The sequence below is a fragment of the Pezoporus wallicus genome, unplaced genomic scaffold (genome assembly GCF_028554395.1).
Source record: "Pezoporus wallicus isolate ANWC-B61680 ecotype Strahan unplaced genomic scaffold, APGP_CSIRO_Pwel_v1 contig_7545, whole genome shotgun sequence".
NCBI lineage: Eukaryota > Metazoa > Chordata > Aves > Psittaciformes > Psittacidae > Pezoporus > Pezoporus wallicus.
In genome coordinates, this window is record NW_026642398.1 from 307,788 (window position 1) to 328,945 (window position 21,158).

Below are 21,158 nucleotides of genomic sequence, written 5' to 3' on the forward strand. Positions count from 1 at the left end.
GGGAGTGGGGAGAGGCTGATTGACTTCATTGGGTGCAGTGGCTAAAAGAGTGAGGAGAGCACTCCCTTCTCTCACCGCACCGTTAACCTCCATCAGAGTGTCACCGCTATTGATACACTGAATCTCATCTCTGTCATTGTGCCTGTTAGATTAATGACTGATCCCAACCCTGGAACCTCTCTGATACAGTGGTAGTAAGGATAATCTCATGAATTATACATATTATCTGCTGGAATCACACATTCTTGTTCTTTTTTATTTACTAGCCTTTTCTTCAATATGCTTTGGGGGTCGTTTTGGTAATTGAGTTCACATTTCAGGATTCTGTTTATAGAATCCATCATTTCATAGAATCATAGAATGATTTGGTTTGGAAAGGACCTTAAGATCATCTAGTTCCTGATGAAGAGTCCTTCTCCAGCATCCTTATAGGCCCCCTTCAGACACTGGAAGCTGCTCTGAGGTCTCCATGCAGCTTCTCTTCTCCAGGCTGAACAGCCCCAACTTTCTCAGCCTGTCTTCATACAGGAGATGCTCCAGCCCCTGATCATCCTCGTGGCCTCCTCTGGACTTGTTCCAACAGTTCCATGTCCTTTTTATGTTGAGGACACCAGAACTGCACACAAGACTCCAGGTGAGGTCTCACGAGAGCAGAGTAGAGGGGCAGGATCACCTCCTTGGACCTGCTGGTCACGCTTCGTTTGATGCAGCCCAGGATATGGTTGGCTTTCTATAATAATTTACAAGGAGTGAAAAATACTCCCATTTACCTGGGAGTTTCCAACTGGAGAGATGGGGTAAGGTTATCCGTTTAAAGGTTTATTTGTAGGATGATTTTTCTGATGCCATTTCCTCACAGCACATGGACTCAATCAGCAAAAAGAAAGTAAAAACAAAAATCATCTCCAATTTGTCATTAATAGCCTGGATCTTTTAAAAGATATTTTCTAAGGCAATTACTGCTGAGTGCATTAATAAGGCCAGAAGAGAGGCTGATTAAGAGCTAGTTTAAAAATAAAAACAACATTTTGTAGTTTATGTCACCAATAAATCTTTAAATAATGATGTTTCAAAAATATTTAGATTCTCCATCTTTTTTTTTTGTTGCCTGCTTTCCCAATGCATTTCCAGCAGCTCCAGGAATGAGTGGGAGATTAACCTTTTCCACTTTGTTTCACAGTCAATTCCTTTGCTTTTTCTCATACTGTTGCTGCTGAAGTCTGTGTTTGCATTAGGGTGGGACTGCAGATTACTTTAGGAATACGGCAGTGCAAACAAACCCCTTCTTTCACTCAGGTTTTACTTACAGTCACCCACATGAACATTAAAAAGCCCCAAACCAACAAACAAAACCCAAAGCCCATAAAGCCAACTGTATCCTGGGATGCATCAAAAGGAGCATGACCAGAAGGTTGAAGGAGGTGATCCTGCCCCTCTGCTCTGCTCTTGTGAGATGTCATTTGAAGTATTGTGTGCAATTCTGGTGTCCCCAACATAAAAAGGACATGGAACTGTTGGAACAAGTCGAGATGAGGCCACGAGGATGATCAGAGGCTGGAGCACCTCCTGTATGAGGACAGGCTGAGAACACTGGGGCTGTTCAGCCTGGAGAAGAGAAGCTGCATGGAGACCTCAGAGCAGCCTTCCAGTGTCTGAAGGGGGCTACAAGGATGCTGGAGAGGGACTGTTCATTAGGGACTGCAGTGATAGGACAAGGGGTGATGGGTTCAAACTGAAACAGGGGAAGTTCAGGCTGGAGATAAGGAAGAAGCTCTTTACTGTGAGGGTGGTGAGGCACTGGCACAGGCAGCCCAGAGAAGTGGTGAATGCTCCATCCCTGGCAGTGTTCAAGGCCAGGTTGGACAGAGCCTTGGGTGAGATGGTTTAGTGTGAGGTGTCCATGCCCATGGCAGGGGGATTGGAACTGGGGGATCCTAAGGTCCTTTCCAAGCCAAACCATTCTATGATTCTATGAGTTGGATATCCTTTTTAAATACAGGTAGGCACCATCTTAATGCTGGTTTCTGCTATTGCTTTGCAGCATGTTGAACAGAACATTATTAGACTTTCCATCTTGAAATGAAGAAAGCCATGGGATTTGATAAGGAACTTTGGCAAGTGAATTGGTATTTTCCAGTACATTGATTTATTTCAATCCAAAATGAATTGTCTTTTGAGCTCTTCTAATCCACGAGAAGAAAAAAACCCTAAAACCTATTTAACTGCGCCTTGGTGGTACATCAGAATTATGCAAAACCTGTTAAAGTTTGCCTCCCCTTTGCTTAAAAATGGGAGAAAAGTTCCTAATTATAGAATCATCCAACCAGAGCCACCACTCCACACTCTGTCAGAATTAGCAGCTTCTTAATCCATTGCACAGTTCACTCTGCATTTATTCCATGTATTTGAACTCTTATTCCACAGTTAACCATTACCGATAATCAATATTCTCCCTCATCCTCCTGTCTGGACAAGAGCATCTCAGCCAATGTGGATGTCTGTGGTGAAAGTAATTGTCTGGATTCTCTTTATTCTACATCTTTGAGTGATTGGAATAGGGGTAAGAATCCCACCAACTCATTTCCCATTGGCTGTTAAGCTTGTCTGAGCTTCAGATTGCTGTTATTCATCCCTGGCAGTGTTCAAGGCCAGGTTGAACAGAGCCTTGGGTGACATGGTCTAGTGTGAGGCATCCCTATTCATGGCAGGGCGTTGGAACTGGATGATCTTCAGGTCCTTTCCAACCCAAACCATTCTGTGATTCTGTGTTGCCACCATGAAGTGATGGGCTTTTATTCTCGTAACAGCCTTGTGGGTCTTTGACATTTCCTTCTCCTAAATCAACAAGAGCCGCTGTTTGTCTTCCTGCAGAAATCAAAAGGCAGGGAGTGTGTGGGTTTGTTGAGTTGGTTGCTTCTTAGTTTTGTTTTTCTTTTTGACTGCTGCTTAAAAAGGAGTAAAGGATAAGAACATGTATTTTTTCCTAGCAGTAATATGGTTTAACACGGATTTAGAGAGTATCAGGATTGTACTGCAGGCCACTGTTTACTTTCCAGCATCTTTAACAAGCTGGAGAAGAAAAGACTGAAAGCCACAAAATGTAACTTGGCTGCTGGAAATGTTCTGATGTATTTCTTGTGTCCTTGAAAAAGCAGGGACCTTGTTAATGATAAAGTAACGTGATAGGGTATTAATGTAATGAAGTTTTTTGGTTGGCTGGAACTTTTAAAATGAGTTTGGTTAAGTGTTTTTCCCCTGCACTGTGAGCTGGAAGCTGTTCTGTGAGCATCTCTGCTTCAACTCGCCCCTTCTCATAGAATCGTGGAATGGTTTGGGTTGGAAGAGACCTTAAAGCTCATCCAATTCCAACCCCCTGCCCTAGGCAGGGACACCTCCCACTAGAGGAGGTTGCTCCAAGCCCTGTCCAACCTGGCCTTGAACACTGTCAGGGACGGGGCATTTTTCCTTTATTGGTTGATGCATCCCATCTTATGGGTGATGTTTTATGCCAGAAGCATTCTCTAATGCTGTTTTTGATTGCCTGGGGTTTCTTTGCTCCTTGTCAAGATTGTGTGTGCAGTATCTCCAGCCTTTTGGTCACAGCTTTGCCATTGAGCCATGATATCTGCCTTCAGAGGCACCTCTGCACTTGCTCCTGATGGGGACAGAATCAATGTGTGTGTCTTAAGGTTGGTTTTAGAGAGAAATTCTTCTCTTGATGGACTACTTGGATATTTCCCTGGTTTGCTTTAATTATGGATGGGTTTGGGGGACTGTTTTTGTTGACTGCTGCTATCAGAACATGGAGATGTACTGTCTGAGACATGGATCCAAAGTGGTTTGGCAAGGCTGAACAATGCATTGACAAACACATCTGCAGATCTCCTTGGACAGGCTTCCTGTACATGAGCTGATACGCTGGCACTGTGTACAGTCATTCTCTCCTGGACACATAGGGTGAGTTGCAGGGCTGAGGAGATGACAGTATTAACTGTGCACCTTGAGTGTCTTGCTCTTATTCAGCAGTTAATTATTAGCATATATGCTAAAGAAGGAAAGAAAAGAGAATAAAAACATCTTCAGTAGAAATAATACAAAGCAAACCTGATTGAATCTTGATTGCGCTGTAAAATGATAACTAATCGTAGAAACACAGAATGGTTTGGGTTGGAAGGGACCTTAAAGCTCATCCAGTTCCAACCCCTGCCACGGGCAGACACCTTCCACTAGTGCAGGTTGCTCCGAGCCCCTGGCCTTGAACACTGCCAGGGATGGGGCAGCCACAGCTTCTCTGGGCACCCTGTGCCAGTGCCTCAGCACCCTCTTATGTTTCCTACTATTTGTAATCATAGAATCATAGAATGGCTTGGATTGGAAAGGACCTTAAGATCATCCAGTTCCAACCCCCCTGCCATGGGCAGGGACACCTCACACTAGACCATGTCACCCAAGGCTCTGTCCAACCTGGCCTTGAACACTGCCAGGGATGGAGCATTCACCACTTCTTTAGGCAACCCATTCCAATGCCTCACCACTCTCACAGTAAAGAACTTCCTCCTTACATCTAACCTGAACTTCATTCTGTTAAAGTAGATGTGGGTTTTTTTCCTCTCATTTTCTCTTTTTTTATTTTGCTAATGTACCTGTTGGAGAGGTAAGGTACTTCTTTAAGGCAGGGCTGGGGTGAGAGACCTGCTGGCTTCTCAGTTTTCCCTTGGGGACAGGAGGCAGGTATGTCACTACCTAAATGCTTCTGCCTTTCAGATGGGTGGAATGAAATGGGTTCTTCCAGCTGAGATGCCTTCAGGGAAAGCCTCATTTCTAAACCTAGGAAACTGCATTTGTGTGTTCAGGAGAAACTTTGCCAAACCAGGAAGGTTATTCCAAATGAAAATGAACAGGATTTTGTTAATGCAAACTGAAACCCCGAGTTAACCCACATGTAATTGAGTTCTTGCATACACTGACCCCACTGTGTGAGCATGAGCGTTGGAAGAGGATTGATGCAAACACGGGCTTCTTCCCATTTATTCAATGTGTAACCCCCTTGGTGCCCCCTCATTGTGCTGTGTCCATGCTGAGGGCACCCAGGTCTTCTGTGTAAGTCTGTTCCAGAGAGCTTCAGAGCATTGCCCTGTGCAGCAGCATCACGTTTTGCAATGCTGATAAAAGGCATGTTGCCTGTTGAGTGTGATTTTTGCTTACATTTCCCTTTATCACTTATTTCACTCCGACTTCAACAGGAGGAAATAAAAACCTCCTCAGTTTGCATGCCAGGAGCAGCTTCGCAACATTAGACATGATGCTGCTTCTCTCATTCCTTTCAATTCCCCTTTTCTATTTTAAGCTCTTTTCCTTGAGGAAAGGAGCCTTGTCCAAACATGCTCTTAGCAAATCCTTTCTACCTTGGTATTTGTTGAAGCTTTCTTGACCGGTTTCAACAGCAGAGCAGAGGTCATGAGGATAAATGAGGTTCCTGTGGCTGAAGAGCAAAACAGTGTTCTTGCTGTAAAAGAGGTCTAGGGCTGGTAGAAAGCATGGGATCAGACACTGGAGATGCAAAGGAAGCAGCACCATGGGAAGCTGTTGAGTACTAGTAGCTAAAGGACTTTTCTGGGCTGCGTGTATGTAGTGGTGCATACACCAATTCTTTGTCTGTTTTCTATAGCACTTTCTTTTTTTCCATGACAATTTACTTCTTTGTCTTTATTCCTTTTCCCCTTTTGCCTCTTTCAGCTTCTTTCACCTCTTCATTTTTCTGTCAGTTATGGAAAAACTCAAATAAAGACATAAATTTAGCATTTTGCTTTAGAGCAAATCTCTTACTCTTCATCCAGCTGTGAGAAGTCAGTGTTTTTCTCTCCCCTGAATTCATTTCTCAGTGCCAGAGGCCCATGGCTCTTGCAGATCATAGTCTTCAATAGAGGCAGGGACTGCATAGGTATGATTGCATCACTATGAAGAGTCTTCAAGGGGGGAATTGATGCCTTGCTCCACTGGTCTTGAGAAAGGAATGAGGTTCTTGATGGGTGAGAGCTGGCTGTGAAGGGGTCAAGCTACAGAGCAGAGTGCGATTGTGCTCAATCCTTACTGGTAGAGTTCAACTGAGGATTTGGGCTGGATGGTTTTAAACCATAGTAAGCCGGTTGCTTCCTACGTCCACTTTACTCCTTGCAGGAGTTTCATGGTACAAAAGAGGAGTTTGGATTCCAAGTAACTCTCTCCTGGAAGTTTCTTCTACAAAGGATGATGTTATAACTTCCATTAAAGCTTTCAAAGGAGCGAAGATGCAGATGTGGGAATTCTGTGACTGTCTCTTACAGACCACAGACATAGCTCTTTGTGGGGCATTGGGGAATGAATGCATTACAGTTCTGAGGTGTTGAGCTGCGTTGCTACAGCCACGTTAAGTATTGTAAGTAGAAAGATTGAACGCTCATCCTGGTTTTCCTCCTTTTCCTTTTGATTGGAGTTACTGTAATTCTCATCTCTTCATTTCTGAAACTTTTGAGCTATTTTGGCTTAGCTGCAGAATTGAGTTCACGGAGGGAATTGACTTCACCTGGCTGCAGAAAAGCCATTAGGAGATTCAAATTAGTGTGAAATAATTAATAGGCAAGGAAGATTAACATGAGGAACACGGGCAGTTTTCATTAACATTAAGTGAAAGGATGTTTCTGTAGATACCTTTACCATGCATGTTGTCCTAGACCTCTAGCTATTCCCTTTGGATATTAATTATATCCAGATCACTAGAGACAAGACCTTATAAGTCTGCTCAGCCTTTGCATTTGCATTTCCTCTTGAAGAGGAATTGAAAGGCATTTCTGCTTGCCAGCTTGCTCACATTCCTCCTTCCCCTGCTGTCGGTGGTGGTTGGAGCTAATGCCTGTCATTGCGCCTTGAAAGCCCCAGGGATGACCACACGCATCAGAAGGGTCTTCTCCATCCTGAGCAGGATGGAGGGCAGTGGACTAGGAGTTCATAGGCTATATTTTGCTCCAGGCACTGACACCACATCAGTGCAATGGCTAGGACTCGTCTGAGTGTCTCCCATAGACAGAGGTGTGATGAATTAGAGATAGAATTGCACTGAAGCATGGAAAACACTGGAATAATGGTTGCAAAAATCATGTGTGAGGCTTGTATGGTTATCAACCACTCTCTACAGCTAGCTGAAAGGAGGATGGGACAAGGTGTATGTCAATCTCTTCTCCTGGGTAAGAAGTAATAGGACAATAGGAGATGGCTTCAAGTTGTGCCAGGGGATGTTTAGATTGGATATGAGGAAAACCTTCACCAGAAGGGTTGTCAAGCATTGGAACAGGCTGCCAGGGAAGTGGTGGAATCACCGTCCCTGGAGACATTGAAAGGACTTTAAGATGTGGCACCTGGGGATATGGTTTAGTGGTGGACTTGGCAGTGTCAACTCACCACGCTCAAGTCGCATAGTTCCTTAAGACCACGTTTGCAGCTAAGCTGTCCCATTGTAGCTGACCAGAGCGTGTGTGAACACACTTTGCTTTAGTAAATCATGTACTTATAAGCTTATGCTTTCCATTTGTTGCACATAACTGTGTAGCTGCTCAGGCAAAAGAAAGAAGAATTAGTAAAGACAATATCAGAAATGCCAGTGTTAGCTGCTGCTGTTCTAGCAACTGCAATAAATCAAGCACATCATCGCATCAAGGGTGAGCTGATAGCAGTTGGGTTGTCCTGTCTGCTGCTGAGGGGCTCTGCAGATGAGGAAAACAAATGGAAACTGTTGGAAATGTCCAGTTAAGGAAGGAAAGGAGAAAAAAATGCATATAGGATTCTGTAACATACCTGCTGCAAAACCTTCACAGCTCTCAGGCCCCACAGTGCAAGTGACAGTCATCTTTTCCCAGCTGTAGCCCTGAACTCTGTTAGTGTTGGGGCATGCAAAGTGTTTGCTGGGTATCAGCAACCTCATGCTCCTTTGTGGGAGTTGTGGTATTTCAGCATCCCTTGATGTAGTCAGAGATGTTTAATGTTTTATTAGACACAGATGTAGTTCACGTTCAGTTCCCTGTGCAGTCTCTGTGTGTCTTTACTTCGCTTGGCACTACAGATGCAGTTTTGCTTTGCTTTCTGCTGCTGCTTTTAAATTGCTTTGCTTGTCTGCTTGAACTGTTGAATGCTCCATGAATAGTTACAACAGCGCTGCTGGATGTGTTGAAGCTTGAAATTGGAGCAGTTAAAACTCCTTGTAACTCTTTGCTTTGCTTTTCTAAAGCAAAACCAAAATGAAACCGGGCTGTAACATGATATTAAAGTCCAGGGGCAGGAAGCTGCAGGCTTGGCTCAGTTCGATGCAGCTTTCTCATACAAACCATTCTCCAAGCATTGCATTTGCAAACTGTTTGAAAATTCTGCACAAACCCTGCATCTACCTTTGGTTTCTCATGTAATTTGTACTTGTTTGAGGTGTGGGGGTGAAACAGAGCTTTCTGTTGGGTATTTTTGGGTTGAGATTTCAAGCCTTCGAAGGGGGCTGCAAGGATGCTGGAGAGGTACTGTAATGATAGGACATCTTCATCAGGGGCTGAAATGATAAGACAAGAGGTGATGGGTTCAAACTGAAACAGGGGAAGTTCAGGTTGGAGATAAGGAGGAAGTTCTTTATTGTGAGGGTGCTGAGGCACTGGAATGGGTTGCCCAGGGAAGCTGTGAATGCCCCATCGCTGGCAGTGTTCAAGGCCAGGTTGGACAGAGCCTCGGGTGACATAGTTTAGTGTGATGTGTCCCTGCCCATGGCAGGGGGCTGGAACTGGATGATCTTAAGGTCCATTCCAACCCAAACCATTCTGTGTTTCTAAAACTGGAGTTAGCACACTCTGCAAAGCTCTGAAAATCTTATCCTGTGCTGCTCTTTTGTCAGTGATTTAATGAAAGCTGGATCTTGTTAGTAACAAGCGAAATTCCTGGGGGACAAGTAAGCCCAAGCTAATTTCTTGTGTTATATATAGCCTTATATATAAAGCAAAGGAAAGGAGTGTCTGGGATGGCGGATTTAAGAGGAGCTATGGGAAGAGAAGAGTGGGGAAATCTCTAGCAATGATCCCCTGCGCATTTGGATTAAACACCATTTAATGCCCTGGATTTGTGTCAACGTGACAGACTGATCCAAGACTTTATTTACGGCTGTTACAGGGCTGGATTGTCTCATGTGAGTGCTGCTGTGGGTGAGATGTGCGAGAAGCAGTGGAAAATCCCTGATGGTGCTGCTGGGATGTGGAGCTTGTCCTCAAGCATGCTCAGGACTAATCTGAGCAGTGCATCTCGTGGGCTTCTTTCTTTCTTCCGTATTCGTGGGTTTTGCTGTGCTCCATCACTGCTTGGTGTTTTAACAGCTTCATAGAATCATGCAGTGGCAGGTTGGAAGGAACTTTAAGGATCATCTGGTCCAACCTTTCTAGGCAAAGCATGACCTGGACTAGATGTCCCAGCACCATGTCCAGATGAATCTTAGCAGTGTCCAACACTGGGGAATCCTCCACTTCCCTGGGGAGATTATTCCAGTGGCTGGTTGTTCTCATTGGGAAAAATTTCCTCTAGTGTCCAGCTGGAATTGCCCCAGGAGAAACTTGTACCCATCAGCCCTCATCTTTTCCATGCAAAAAGGGAGTCTCAGTTGTCTTTGTAGCCACCCTTTAAATACTGGGACATGCAGATAAGTAAGTTCTCCCTTGACCTCTTCTCCAGGCTGAACAAGCCCAGCTTTCTCAGCCTTTCCTCACATGGCTTCCCAGTCCTTGGATCATCTTTGTGGCCATTCTCTGGACCTTTTCCAGCCTGTCCACACCTGAGGACCAAAACTGAACACAGAATTTAGGATGTCCCTGAGAAGTTTTGAGTAAATGACATCTTCATCTGTGTGACGATGCCCTTGTTGATGTTCCCCAGCATCATACTGGCTCTTTGTTGCACCAGCACACTCCCCTCATGTCAAGCCTGTTGTCTACCAGAATACCAAGGTCCCTTTCCATAGAGCTTTTCCCCAGCCAAGTAGATGCCAGCCTGTGCTGCACTCTTGGATTGTGATTACTCAAGTGCAATATATACTTACACATTTAACCAGGGAAATTTGGTGGAGGGATGCAGAAGGACATGGAACTGTTGTAACAAGTCCAGAGGAGGCCATGAGGATGATCAGGGCACTGGAGCACCTCCTGTATGAAGATAGGCTGAGGAAGTTGGGGCTGTGCAGCCTGGAGAAGAGAAGCTGCATGGAGACCTCAGAGCAGCTTCCAGTGTCTGAAGGGGGCTACAAGGATGCTGGGGAGGGACTCTTCATTAGGGACTTCAGTGATAGGACAAGGGGTAACGGGTTAAAACGTAAACAGGGGAAGTTTAGATTGGATACAAGGAAGAAGTTCTTTACTGTGAGGGTGGTGAGGCCCTGGAATGGGCTGCCCAGGGAAGTTGTGAATGCTCCATCCCTGGCAGTGTTCAAGGCCAGGTTGGACAAAGCCTTGGGTGACATGGTTTAGTGTGAGGTGTCCCTGCCCATGCAGGGGGTTGGAACTGAATGATCTTAAGGTCCTTTCCAACCCAAACCATTCTCTGATTCTGTGATTCTAATATGTCATAGTTACAGCCTATTCAAGTCATACAGTGTCTTGAATATATGAATAACAGCTACTCTTTGAGCTCCTGTAATGCTTCAGCTCAGAGGAGCAGCTTGCTTATAGCAGCGGCTGCTTGAATGCATTGTGGTGTGTTGGGTGGACAAGCCCTGTGGTGCTTTTGGACTTGAGCAAAGTTTCAAATAGGGCACATTCTGGGAAACCTGTAAATGCTGACCCAGATGGGAGGCAGAATACGGCTAAACCATGGGAAGACCTGCTCTAAAGCTGCTGCCATTAAGGTGGTGCCAAAGAGGTTTGTATCAGAGAGTGCTTCTGGTGACTGGCTATAGCAATTCTTGGCACTGGTTCGTTGACCCTTGCAGTTGGGCTATCAGGAAGAAATAGGGAGAAGGAAAACCTTTCTTGGGGGCTGGAATATGAATGCATGGAGGACTCAAAACCTTTGAGCCCATGGATCAGTTGTACTCAGGTCACTGCTTCCTCCCATTACTTTGAAGGCAGAACCTACTTGTGTGCCTTTTTGCTCTGGACAGGATGGTTAATCATGCTGTTGTGTTTGTGGTTTCTCGTTCATTCATGGCTCTGATACTCCCAACTTTATTAATCAGCAGAAATAGTATCTATTCCAATTGCTAGTGATTCCTACAAATGCTGTCTCAGTCCACATGGGCCATATCTGCTGTGCTGCAGGAGCAGCTCCACTATCCCAATGGTCCTGGGGTAGGTATTTGCCTCTCCAGTGCAAGTTGCATGATGAGACACTGTGTAAGGCAGCATCCACCTACTAAGGCTAAACTTCTGCAGTGAGGAGGAGCCTGCACCCCCCTCCAAAGGATCAGAAGGAGGGGAGCCCTTTTCAAAGTGAATGGTGTTATTAACACATCTCCCTTTTTGTCTTCACAGCCACCCAGATTGACCCCAGTGAACTACAGGAACTCTTTCAAGAGACTTCAGCCAACGTCTTCCGAATCAACTCCAATGGTGCGTATAATGAAAGGTTTCCTAGTCAATTGTGTGCTGGCCTGCTGATGGCTCATGTGTATGTACACACTGTATGGCAACTCCTGTTGTCAGGGAGCAAATGTGAATGCAGTGTCGCTGCTGCTGCATCTCACGAGCATCAGCACATGTCCCATAGCCCATTTTTTATAAGATGTAAAAATATTCCACCATATGTTCCATTAAACAGGCACAGATCTATCTGAATCCGTGCTGAGACCACATCCTTTTCTATTTTTAATTGTGTCATCTGTTACAACAGGGAGTTAGAATGCAGAAAGGTGGAACCAGCCAGACTCGTTTCCTAATGCGTTGCAGCACTACAGTGTTCAGAGCCTGTCACATGAGCTTGCAAAGCATCTATCTCCCTTATGAAAACATCAACACCAAAGCTCTTCTGTTATTCTTCATTCTGTAGATGGAGCAGAGATGCTATTCCTGCTCATGTCTCCCTGGACCGTAGAGCTATAGAGCGTTTCCCTCCTTTGGAGATATGCTTTGGCTCATCAGTTTTGTTGGGTTGAATGTATTTTGTTGATGGATACAAACTAACATTGCTGAATGATAGTTAATGGCATTCTGTCCCAGTTGTAAAACACACAACTGATAGACAAGGATCTAAAATTACTGGGTGCTTATTTTATGGTGAACCTTGAAATTGCTTCTGCGTTATCTTGACGGTTTCCCTGTCTGTTCTGCTTGGTGTCTATGGGGATTGGGTGACAGAGAGGCCTGGTTTAGGTGTAAAGAAAGGATCTTAGTGCCTCCTTATTTCTGTTGTTATTGGTTGGAACTGGATGATCTTAAGGTCCTTTCCAACCCAAACCATTCTATGATTCAATGATAAGAACCCCCCTTCAGCCTTCTCTTTACCAGGCTGAACAGTCCCAGTCCTCTCAACCTTTCCTCATAGAGATGCTCCGGACCCTTAATCATCTTTGTGGCTCTTTCCTGGGCTATCTCCAGTATGTCCTTGTCTCTAAGAAAACTGGTGCTGTGGCCTACCTGGGCTTATGGCCACTGTGGCAGGTTCAGTTCCCCACTGTGATCACTACTACTTGTCTAACCTATTATAACACACCAAAATACCTCTATTAGCAGGTAGCTGGTTGCTCCATCACTGATAGTTTTACTTTGAAAATGGTAGTGATGAATGGTAGTGGCACTTCTGCTACCAAACCAGAGGCTCAGTGTGAAGTTTTACAAACTGCTTGCAAGTCTATGTGTGCTATTGATATCCAAACTAGCCAGGTTAGGGATGACTTGATGCATCTCTGTGCTGGAATCATAACTCCTGCTGTAGTGGAGTTTATCCTGAGGAAACCTTGGTGCATCCTCTTGAAATGCCACAATCCAATTTCTATTTTTATTCCTGAATAGAATTCCATTAATCCACTCCATTACTATTTAAGCAATTTTGGGGAGTCTTTGTTTCTCCTCTTGAGATAGTGTGCGATGAAGTGCTTTCTGTTAAGAGTTGCCTGCATCGAATGCTCTGTGAAGCAGGTAATGACAAGGTCTGTACTTAAAACTAGCTTGCAGAATTGGAGAGGGTACAGAAAAGAGCTGTGACAACTCTTTGAAGTCTGAAAATGAGACTTTAAAATGCATGCCATCTGAACTTCTGTTTCAGACATCTAAGAGGACTTGATCATGGTATGTAAGTACCTCTCTGGGAAGAAAGGCATCAAATAGATAGCATAGGGCTCATTAATCTAACATTCTCACACATAACGAGATCAGGAGATAGGAGTCAAAGCTAGACAAATTCAGTCCTTCTGTATGAGGATAACTAGCCATTAGATCTCCTTATTGCGGGGATGTGATGGATTTGGCATGGCTTTCAACCTTTACATCAAGATTTGAATGTCTTTGTATAAGATACACTTTAGCCCAGCTACAGTCTTGACGTAGGAGTGATGGGACCAGATTTTATGGTAGGAAATCTGATGGGATAATCAGAATTGCTCTCTCTGGCCTTTAGAATCTATGAATCTATGAATTTATAATGCTTTTTAAAGTGCTTTTACATTAAAGAAATGCCCATAAGATACTCTGCTGTTGTTGCTCAGTTCACCACCCATATTATTTTTTGTCTGCTAAAATCAGGTTCATGCAGTTTCTTTGTGGCTTCTTCATAGCCTTTACTCCAGAAGTGGGTCCAGCTTTTCAGCAGAGGGATGCTGAGTGTACTGTTGATGGGCTGAGCTAATCCACGTTAGGTAAAGAACTTTGTAGGGTTCTAAAACGGGAAAGGATGCCCGTGGTCCTTTCTGTCCTCTACAGCTGTACCATATGGTCTCATCAGAAAACTCAGCAAGTTCTTTCTCAGAGCACGTAGGAAAAGCCAGTGCTGTTGTTTGAGTATCACCACACACGCAGCTCAATGGCTTCATTGCAGATGCTCGCTAGATGATGGTTTGTCCTCCTCTTGCGCTGGGCATGGCGTGTTGAGCATCCCACAGGGTTGCATTAGTCCAATCACAGCTCCTTCTTTTCCTGCCTTGCCCCAGCCTCTTTGGGGTTTTTTATATTCCCCATTGTGTTTGGAGGCCAAACTGTGCACTTGAAATGCTCTTCTCCCACTTGGGATGCTAAAGATGTCACAAGCTCCCCATAGAATAATTAGGGTTGTGAAGGATCTTAAGATCATCTAATTCCAACCCCTCTGCCATGACTTCTGTTGCCTAGAGTCCCAAAATGTCAAGTTATGGGCAGTCTCAGCTATATTTTTTCTCTCTTTGGGAAATGACTGTTTTTAATGAAACAAGAAGTCAACTTTGTGCTGGGATTTTAAAACACTCTTGGTTTTTATTGAGTAACACTATAGTAGTAATAGACACCACGAGCTTTGTCCCTCTTTGCTCTCCTTACTCTTTCTTCAGAAGTCTGAGCCTTTGGGGTGATTTCAGTTCTTCTTGTGCAGTCCAGGGCTTGCCTCCTGACCCAGGGGGATCTTTATAGCTCTGTGTGGCTGATCTCACATATATACACCTCCTGCTCCCTTTTCCTGCTATGAAAATGGAAATCTTCCTCATGTGTTGCATAAAAATCATAGCCAGAACGGTTGATACTGTTCATGTGCTACTGGATCACTCTCCTGCCAGGTGGTGAACTTACGGGCTTTGTATCTATGCCATCTCATAGGAAAGTGCCCAGGGTAGAGGGAGATCTTTCTTATTCTTTGCCTCTTCTTTCTTTGTCTAATTCTTTGGGAGCAGTTCCTGTTGAGCATGGGGATAGTGCTTTAACTTACACAAGTCTTAAATTTGTTGGGTTTTTTGGTCTAATTGCTTTTTGCTTTCAGGGAGAAAAAGAAGCCCAAGCACACAAAAAGAAGCTCAAATACTGTGTGAATGTGTCTTATTGATGGCTTTTTTCCTACTTATTTTAATGAAGGTTTTGCATCTCTTTCAGTGCACAGCTCTAAGCTTCCTCTCAGTGAATGCCTCATACATAAGTAAAATAGATCACAGTCGTAAAGGGGTTGGTTTGGTGCATCTTGTCTGAAAGGCTGATCAGTGGAAGATATACCAAAGGTATCAAACTTGTTCTGGCCAGATGGAGAACCTGAGTGCTCTAATGGGTCTGTTCCCTCTCTAATTCCTGTTCCTTGCTCATTAATGACTCTGTGACAGGTTGGTGCCATGGGCAGTGCCATTACCTTGATGTGAGAGGCTGAGCTGAGGATTCTTCAGCAGCCCCCCGGTGTGATCAGAGAGATCTCTGCAGGACGAATGCTGTTCTAGAGAAGGAAATGGTTATTAGTGAAACTTCCAATTTAGTCTTTAAAACATCCATCCAGCAAAGGATAATAATTACTAGCTCAGTTATAGACAGTTCCTTGAGGCTTTACCGTACTGAATCGCCAAACCAGACACCAAAATCTGTTATTAGAATCAGACTGGTTTGGGTTGGACCTTAAAGCTCATCCAGCTCCAACCCCTGCCACAGGCAGGGACACCTTCCACTAGGGCAGCTTGCTCCAAGCCCCTGTGTCCAACCTGGCCTTGAACACTGCCAGGGATGGGGCAGCCACAGCTTCTCTGGGCACCCTGTGCCAGTGCCTCAGCACCCTCACAGGGAAGAGCTTCTTCCATATATCTATTCTCAATCTAGCCTCTTCTGGTTTAAAGCCATTATGGGGGGAATGAGGGGTTTGTTGCCATTACAAGGAGTCATATCCCATCATCTCATGGTGTGTGATGCATGGATTCACCATTTACGCACCCAAGGAACCCAATTTATTTGGTTTTGGGTAACAGCCGTTGCTAGATGTTGTCCCCTTTGTCTCATGAATTACTGTCCAAACACCACTTCACTGTACTGTTTAAATACTAGAATTAAATGCCAAACAGATGAACAAAAAGATGTATTATTTTCTCTGCCAAAGTGTGCTTCTTCTTTACCTTCTCTTTCTCTGCTGTTGACAGTGACCTCTCTGGAAAGAAGCCTTCGATCTCTGGGGACCTCAAACGACACTCAAGAGCTGCAGGATGGACTGTGAGTCTCTTTTGAATCAGTGCAGATCTCTCCTTGTCCCAGCCTTTTCACTCTTTCCTCATCTATTCTCACCCCATCCTCTGTCCTTGTTTCATAACTGGACCCTTATTTGGCCTATCTATAAATGATTAATGACGGTAGGATGTGCACTGATCATATCAAGCTTTGCTTGTGCTGGTTTCAGGTGACAGAGAATGATCGGTAGGTAACAGGAAGTGATAGGCCACAGTGAAAGAGGGTTTTCTGTGGCTCTATGTGTGTTGCTGTTCTTTGTTGTTCATTGTTTGTTGTTGTTGTTGGGGTTATTTGTTTTTAATGTGAAATCAGAGGTGGATGCAGTGGTGGTTTTGGTAGGGATGGAGTTAATTGTCTTCATAGTAGCTGGTGTCGGGCTGTGATTTGGATTTGTACAGGAAACGGTGCTGATAACGCTGGGATGTTAAGGCATCACTGAGCAGAGCTTACACAAAGTCAAGGCCTTTTCTGTTCCTCACCCCACGAGCAGGTGGGCTGGGGGTGCACAAGGAATTGGGAGCTGACCCCAGCTGACCAAGGGATATTCCATACTTTATGGCGTCATGCTCAGCATATAAAGGTGGGGGGAAGAAGAAGGAAAGGGGGTGAGTTCAGAGTGGTGTTCATCTTCCCATGCCACCATTATGTGTGATGGAGGCTGTCCTGGAGATGGCTGAACCGCTGCCTGACCATGGAGAGTGGTGAATGAATTCCTTGCCTTGCTTTGCTTGTGTGCATGGCTTTTGCTTTGCTTCTAAAACTGCCTCAATACTGGAGTTTCCTCACTTTTCCTTTCTGATTCTCTCCCCTGTGCTACAGGGAAGGAGTGAGCAAGTAGCTGTGTGGTGCTTAGTTGGGGTTAAATAATGACAGATGCTTATATAATCATAGAATAGTTAGGGTTGGAAAGGAGCTTAAGAACATCCAGTTCCAACCCCCTGCCATGGGCAGGGACACCTCACACTAAACCATGTCACACTAGGCTCTGTCCAACCTGGCCTTGAACACTGCCAGGGATGGAGCATTCACAGCTTCTCTGGGCAACCCATTCCAGTGCCTCAGCACCCTCACAGTAAAGAACTTCTTCCTTATATCTAACCTCTACTTTCCCTCTTTCAGTTGGAACCCATCACCCCTTGTCCTGTCACTGAAGTCCCTGATGAAAAGCTTACGTAGCTTTTTTCTCCCCCTCCCCGTTATAGTTTTCCAAAGTCCATTAACCCAAGAGAAAAAGTAGAGGGAAGGACCTATAACGTATTTTATAGGTGGAAAAATGCGTTGTGGTGGTGAAACCTGCATCATGCGACACAACATGCAGGAAATGAAACTTCGGTTTCACTTGCAGTAGATACAGTCCATTAAACTCTCTCTTCTAGCTACGTGTATACACGAACTCGCACAGTTAGTTTTCATTGTACACATGCTAATTAGAGAATTAAAATGCCTTTTCCAAAGGTAGCACCATTTATTAAAGCTGCTTCCCTTCATGGAGCTCGCATGCGGAAATCAGCTTACTTAGGATGTGGCTCTGATTTTGTGTGTGTGACTGCAGGTCCTGCTGAGATTTGGCTCTGAACAAAGGGGACGATTTGATTCCTGTTTCTTTATATTGGCTTTAGACACTGTAATTTGCCTGATGGACTTGACTGACCTTCCCGGTGCGATAGAAACTCTCATGCTGGTTTGCAGGCTCCCTTCTTCTCGATCCATTGCTTTCATCAGTGTCTCAGATCTGCCCTAATTCACAGGTACTCTGTTGTGCAAACTGGAGGATTAAAAATAGTAATGGCAATAATAGTCACAAGAGCTGGGACTAAATTTAGGAGACTGGGGAGGCTGCAAGAGTGAAGAGTCAGTCTGGGGATGGATGTAACCACAGAAGATGTTTACATGTGTTACAGTGCTATTTGTAGCATTAACTACCTTAGTTACTGCTGGAGATCCTTAACACTGAAAGCCTTTCTGTTCTATCACACAGAGCAGCTATTGTGTTGCAGTCCTATTCTTATTTAAGAATCAGTCCCTTGACTCTTCCGAGCACTCCAAAAACCATACCTGGGTAGTTTCCTTCTTTCCTGAGCAGTCACATAAATAGATGCATAATGCACTAATTGCAATCATTATTTTTGATTTAGGAATTAAAAATATTTGTCTGGATATCGAAATGCAGTTTATTTTTATGTTAACCGTGCTTCCCTGTTCCAGAATCCCTGCAACTGTCTTCTTCCACCCTCCTAGAATCATAGAATCACAGAATGGTTTGGGTTGGAAAGGACCTTAAGATCATCCTATTTCAATCCCCTGCCACTTGCAGGGCATTTCACACTAGACCATGTCACCCAAGGCTCTGTGCAACCTGGCCTTGAACACTGCCAGGGATGGAGCATTCACAACTCCCCTGGGCAGCCTGTGCCAGTGCCTCAGCACCCTCACAGTAAAGAGCTTCTTCCTTGTATCTAATCTAAACTTCCCCTGTTTTAACCCGTTACCCCTTGTCCTATCACTATAGTCTCTAATGAAGAGTCCCTCTCCAGCATCCTTGTAGCCCCCTTCAGACACTGGAAGCTGCTCTGCGGTCTCCACGCAGCTTCTCTTCTCCAGGCTGAACAGCCCCAATGTTCTCAGCCTGTCTTCATACAGGAGGTGCTCCAGCCCCTGATCATCCTCGTGGCCCTTCTCTGGACTTGTTCCAACAGTTCCATGTCCTTTTTATGTTGAGGACACCAGAACTGCACACAGTGCTGCAAGTGGCATCTCACGAGAGTAGAGTAGAGGGGCAGGATCACCTCCTTGGACCTGCTGGTCACGCTCCTTTTGATGCAGCGCAGTATACGGTTGCTTTCTGGGCTGTGAGAGCACACTGAAGCTGGCTCATGTTCAGTTTCTCATCAGCCAACATCCCCAAGTCCTTCTCCTGGTTCATCCCTTCTCCCCATGCTTTAGCAGAAAGTCTCTCCTGATTTCTCCCCTTCAGCTCTTTGCATCTCCAAACTGAACAGTTCCAGGTTGCAAGCGGAGGAGGACCAGCAGCTCAATCCTCCCATTCTTTCCCCCTCTCCTAACAGTGATGTGCCCTTCACGTTGCCCCTTATTTCATTGCCTGACACATGCAAGCAGCCTTGAATGCTCTACAGGCATCTCTGCTTGTTTCTCGTGGGAGCTGCAGCAGCAAAAAGCAGCATGCCATGAATCACAGGAGCTGGCAGTGCTGCATATATCTCCATGTTCAGGAGCAAGCAGAGGGTCAGCTCTTCAGGTGAGACCTTTGGGGCAATGTTTTCTGCTTCCCTGGCTGCAAATCATGGCTTAATCTTCCTCCTTTGCCACTTAACCCCTTGCCTTCAAAGGCTGATGCATGTTTCTCCTTGAACATCCTCTAACTTGGCTGGCGAACACCAGTGAGCACTTGGCGGTTTCATAGCCTTGGCTGTTAGGAAAGCAAAGTGTTCATGGGTATCTAATAGTAAAATTGCCCCTCTTTTTTACATTAATCCTATCTAGATGACTATCACCGCCTAAAATGAGACTGTTAGGCAGGCAAGGAGAAGGAAGAATAGTTGGAAATAAGGATTCATGGGGAAAAATGGTCCTGCCACATAGGACATTTAGCTACCATGGTCCATATACTGCAAAAGCATTTGCTTACCTTGCTGCAGGTTCCTGCTTAAACAGAACGAACCCAAACTTGTCTGACTCCTTTTCAAATCCATGTAGACTGTCTGCCTCTTAAGCACGGGTTTTATAAGCTTCTTGTCAGACTGGGCTATTGCCTTTTCTCCAGTGGTTTCTTTCCCATTGATAGGTGTGTTGTTCACAATAAGGGGTTTGGGAGAGTTCATCCCAAATGGATGTCAGCTCTAGTCAGAGAAACAGACTTGGCTGTTTTTGTGCGAGTAGGGGATAGGTGGACCCAACAGTGAATAATCTTGGTCCAGAGAGCCAACATAAATACCTGTGTTACTACATGCTTATTACCTATGTGCTACCTGCTTCGAGATGGATGTCCTGGGAAAGGAGACATAACCGCTCATAAGAAGCTCTGAATGGAGGCTGCTGAATGCAACTGACCCTGGATTAAGTGGGGAGGGAATGGGATCAAAAGATGCACAGAGGTGAGGAGCTGGGACCAGCAGGCAGTGCTGACAGCTTTCTCCAGTGATGCTTGGCTACAAACAGCTTGCCAAGTACTGATACGTTGCAGGAATAATCGACTGCTTCTTTTCCTGACCTTTAAATAATCCAAGCTCCCAAGGCATTTTTCTGCCTGCTTAGCCAGAGGGTGTAGGATGCGGGGTTTCTCTGACATTAGGCACCGAAGGCAACCAGCTTTTAATGTAGGCAGATGCAATTGAACACCCGAATAAAGCACTGTCTCCAAGAGACAATGAAAAGCAGTCTCTGTTTTCGTGGGTGGGTATGTCTGGTTCATCTGCCAACACCCTCAAAGAAGAGGCTGGGAATGAAAACATCCCTGTAACGTGGGCAATGCTCTCTGAGAAGTATGAGAGACCTCAGAGCAGCTTCCAGTATCTGAAGGGGGCTACAAGGATGCTGGAGAGGGACTCTTCATTAGGGTCTGGAGTGATAAGACAAGGGGTGATGGGTTCTGACCGAAACAGGGGAAGTTCAGGTTGGATATAAGGAAGAAGTTCTTTGCTGTGAGGGTGCTGAGGCACTGGAATGGGTTGCCCAAGGATGTTGTGAATGCTTCATTCCTGTCAGGGTTCAAGGCCAGGCTGGACAGAGTCTTGGGTGCCATGGTCTGGTGTGAGGTGTCCCTGCCCATGGCAGGGGTTTGGATCTGGATGATCTTAAGCTCCTTTCCACCCCAAACCATTCTGTGATTCTATGATTGTAAGTGAGATACACTTCCCTGCATCAGTTTTCCTCGTGTTTATTCGCTACTGACCCCGCACATCAGGGTGAAGGATGCTTGTGCTCAGCTGAATACAGAGGCTTGGCTCCTGAGGCATCCCCTTAGAAGTGTAGCCATGGGGATAAGGCTTCCTCTGTGTAACACCAGATTTT

General features: G+C 45.1%; 1 protein-coding gene across 6 annotated transcripts in view; it reads left to right on the forward strand.

Annotated features, from left to right (window-relative positions):
* The window catches only part of TSNARE1 (t-SNARE domain containing 1), a 447,504-nt gene that overhangs the window by 113,072 nt on the left and 313,274 nt on the right, over window positions 1-21,158 (forward strand). For all 6 annotated transcript variants that reach the window (XM_057429820.1, XM_057429825.1, XM_057429826.1 and 3 more), the window contains exons 3-4: window positions 11,517-11,594; window positions 16,046-16,115. In XM_057429820.1, coding sequence (XP_057285803.1) covers window positions 11,517-11,594; window positions 16,046-16,115 — 148 coding nt within the window. The remainder of the gene's footprint in view (window positions 1-11,516; window positions 11,595-16,045; window positions 16,116-21,158) is intronic.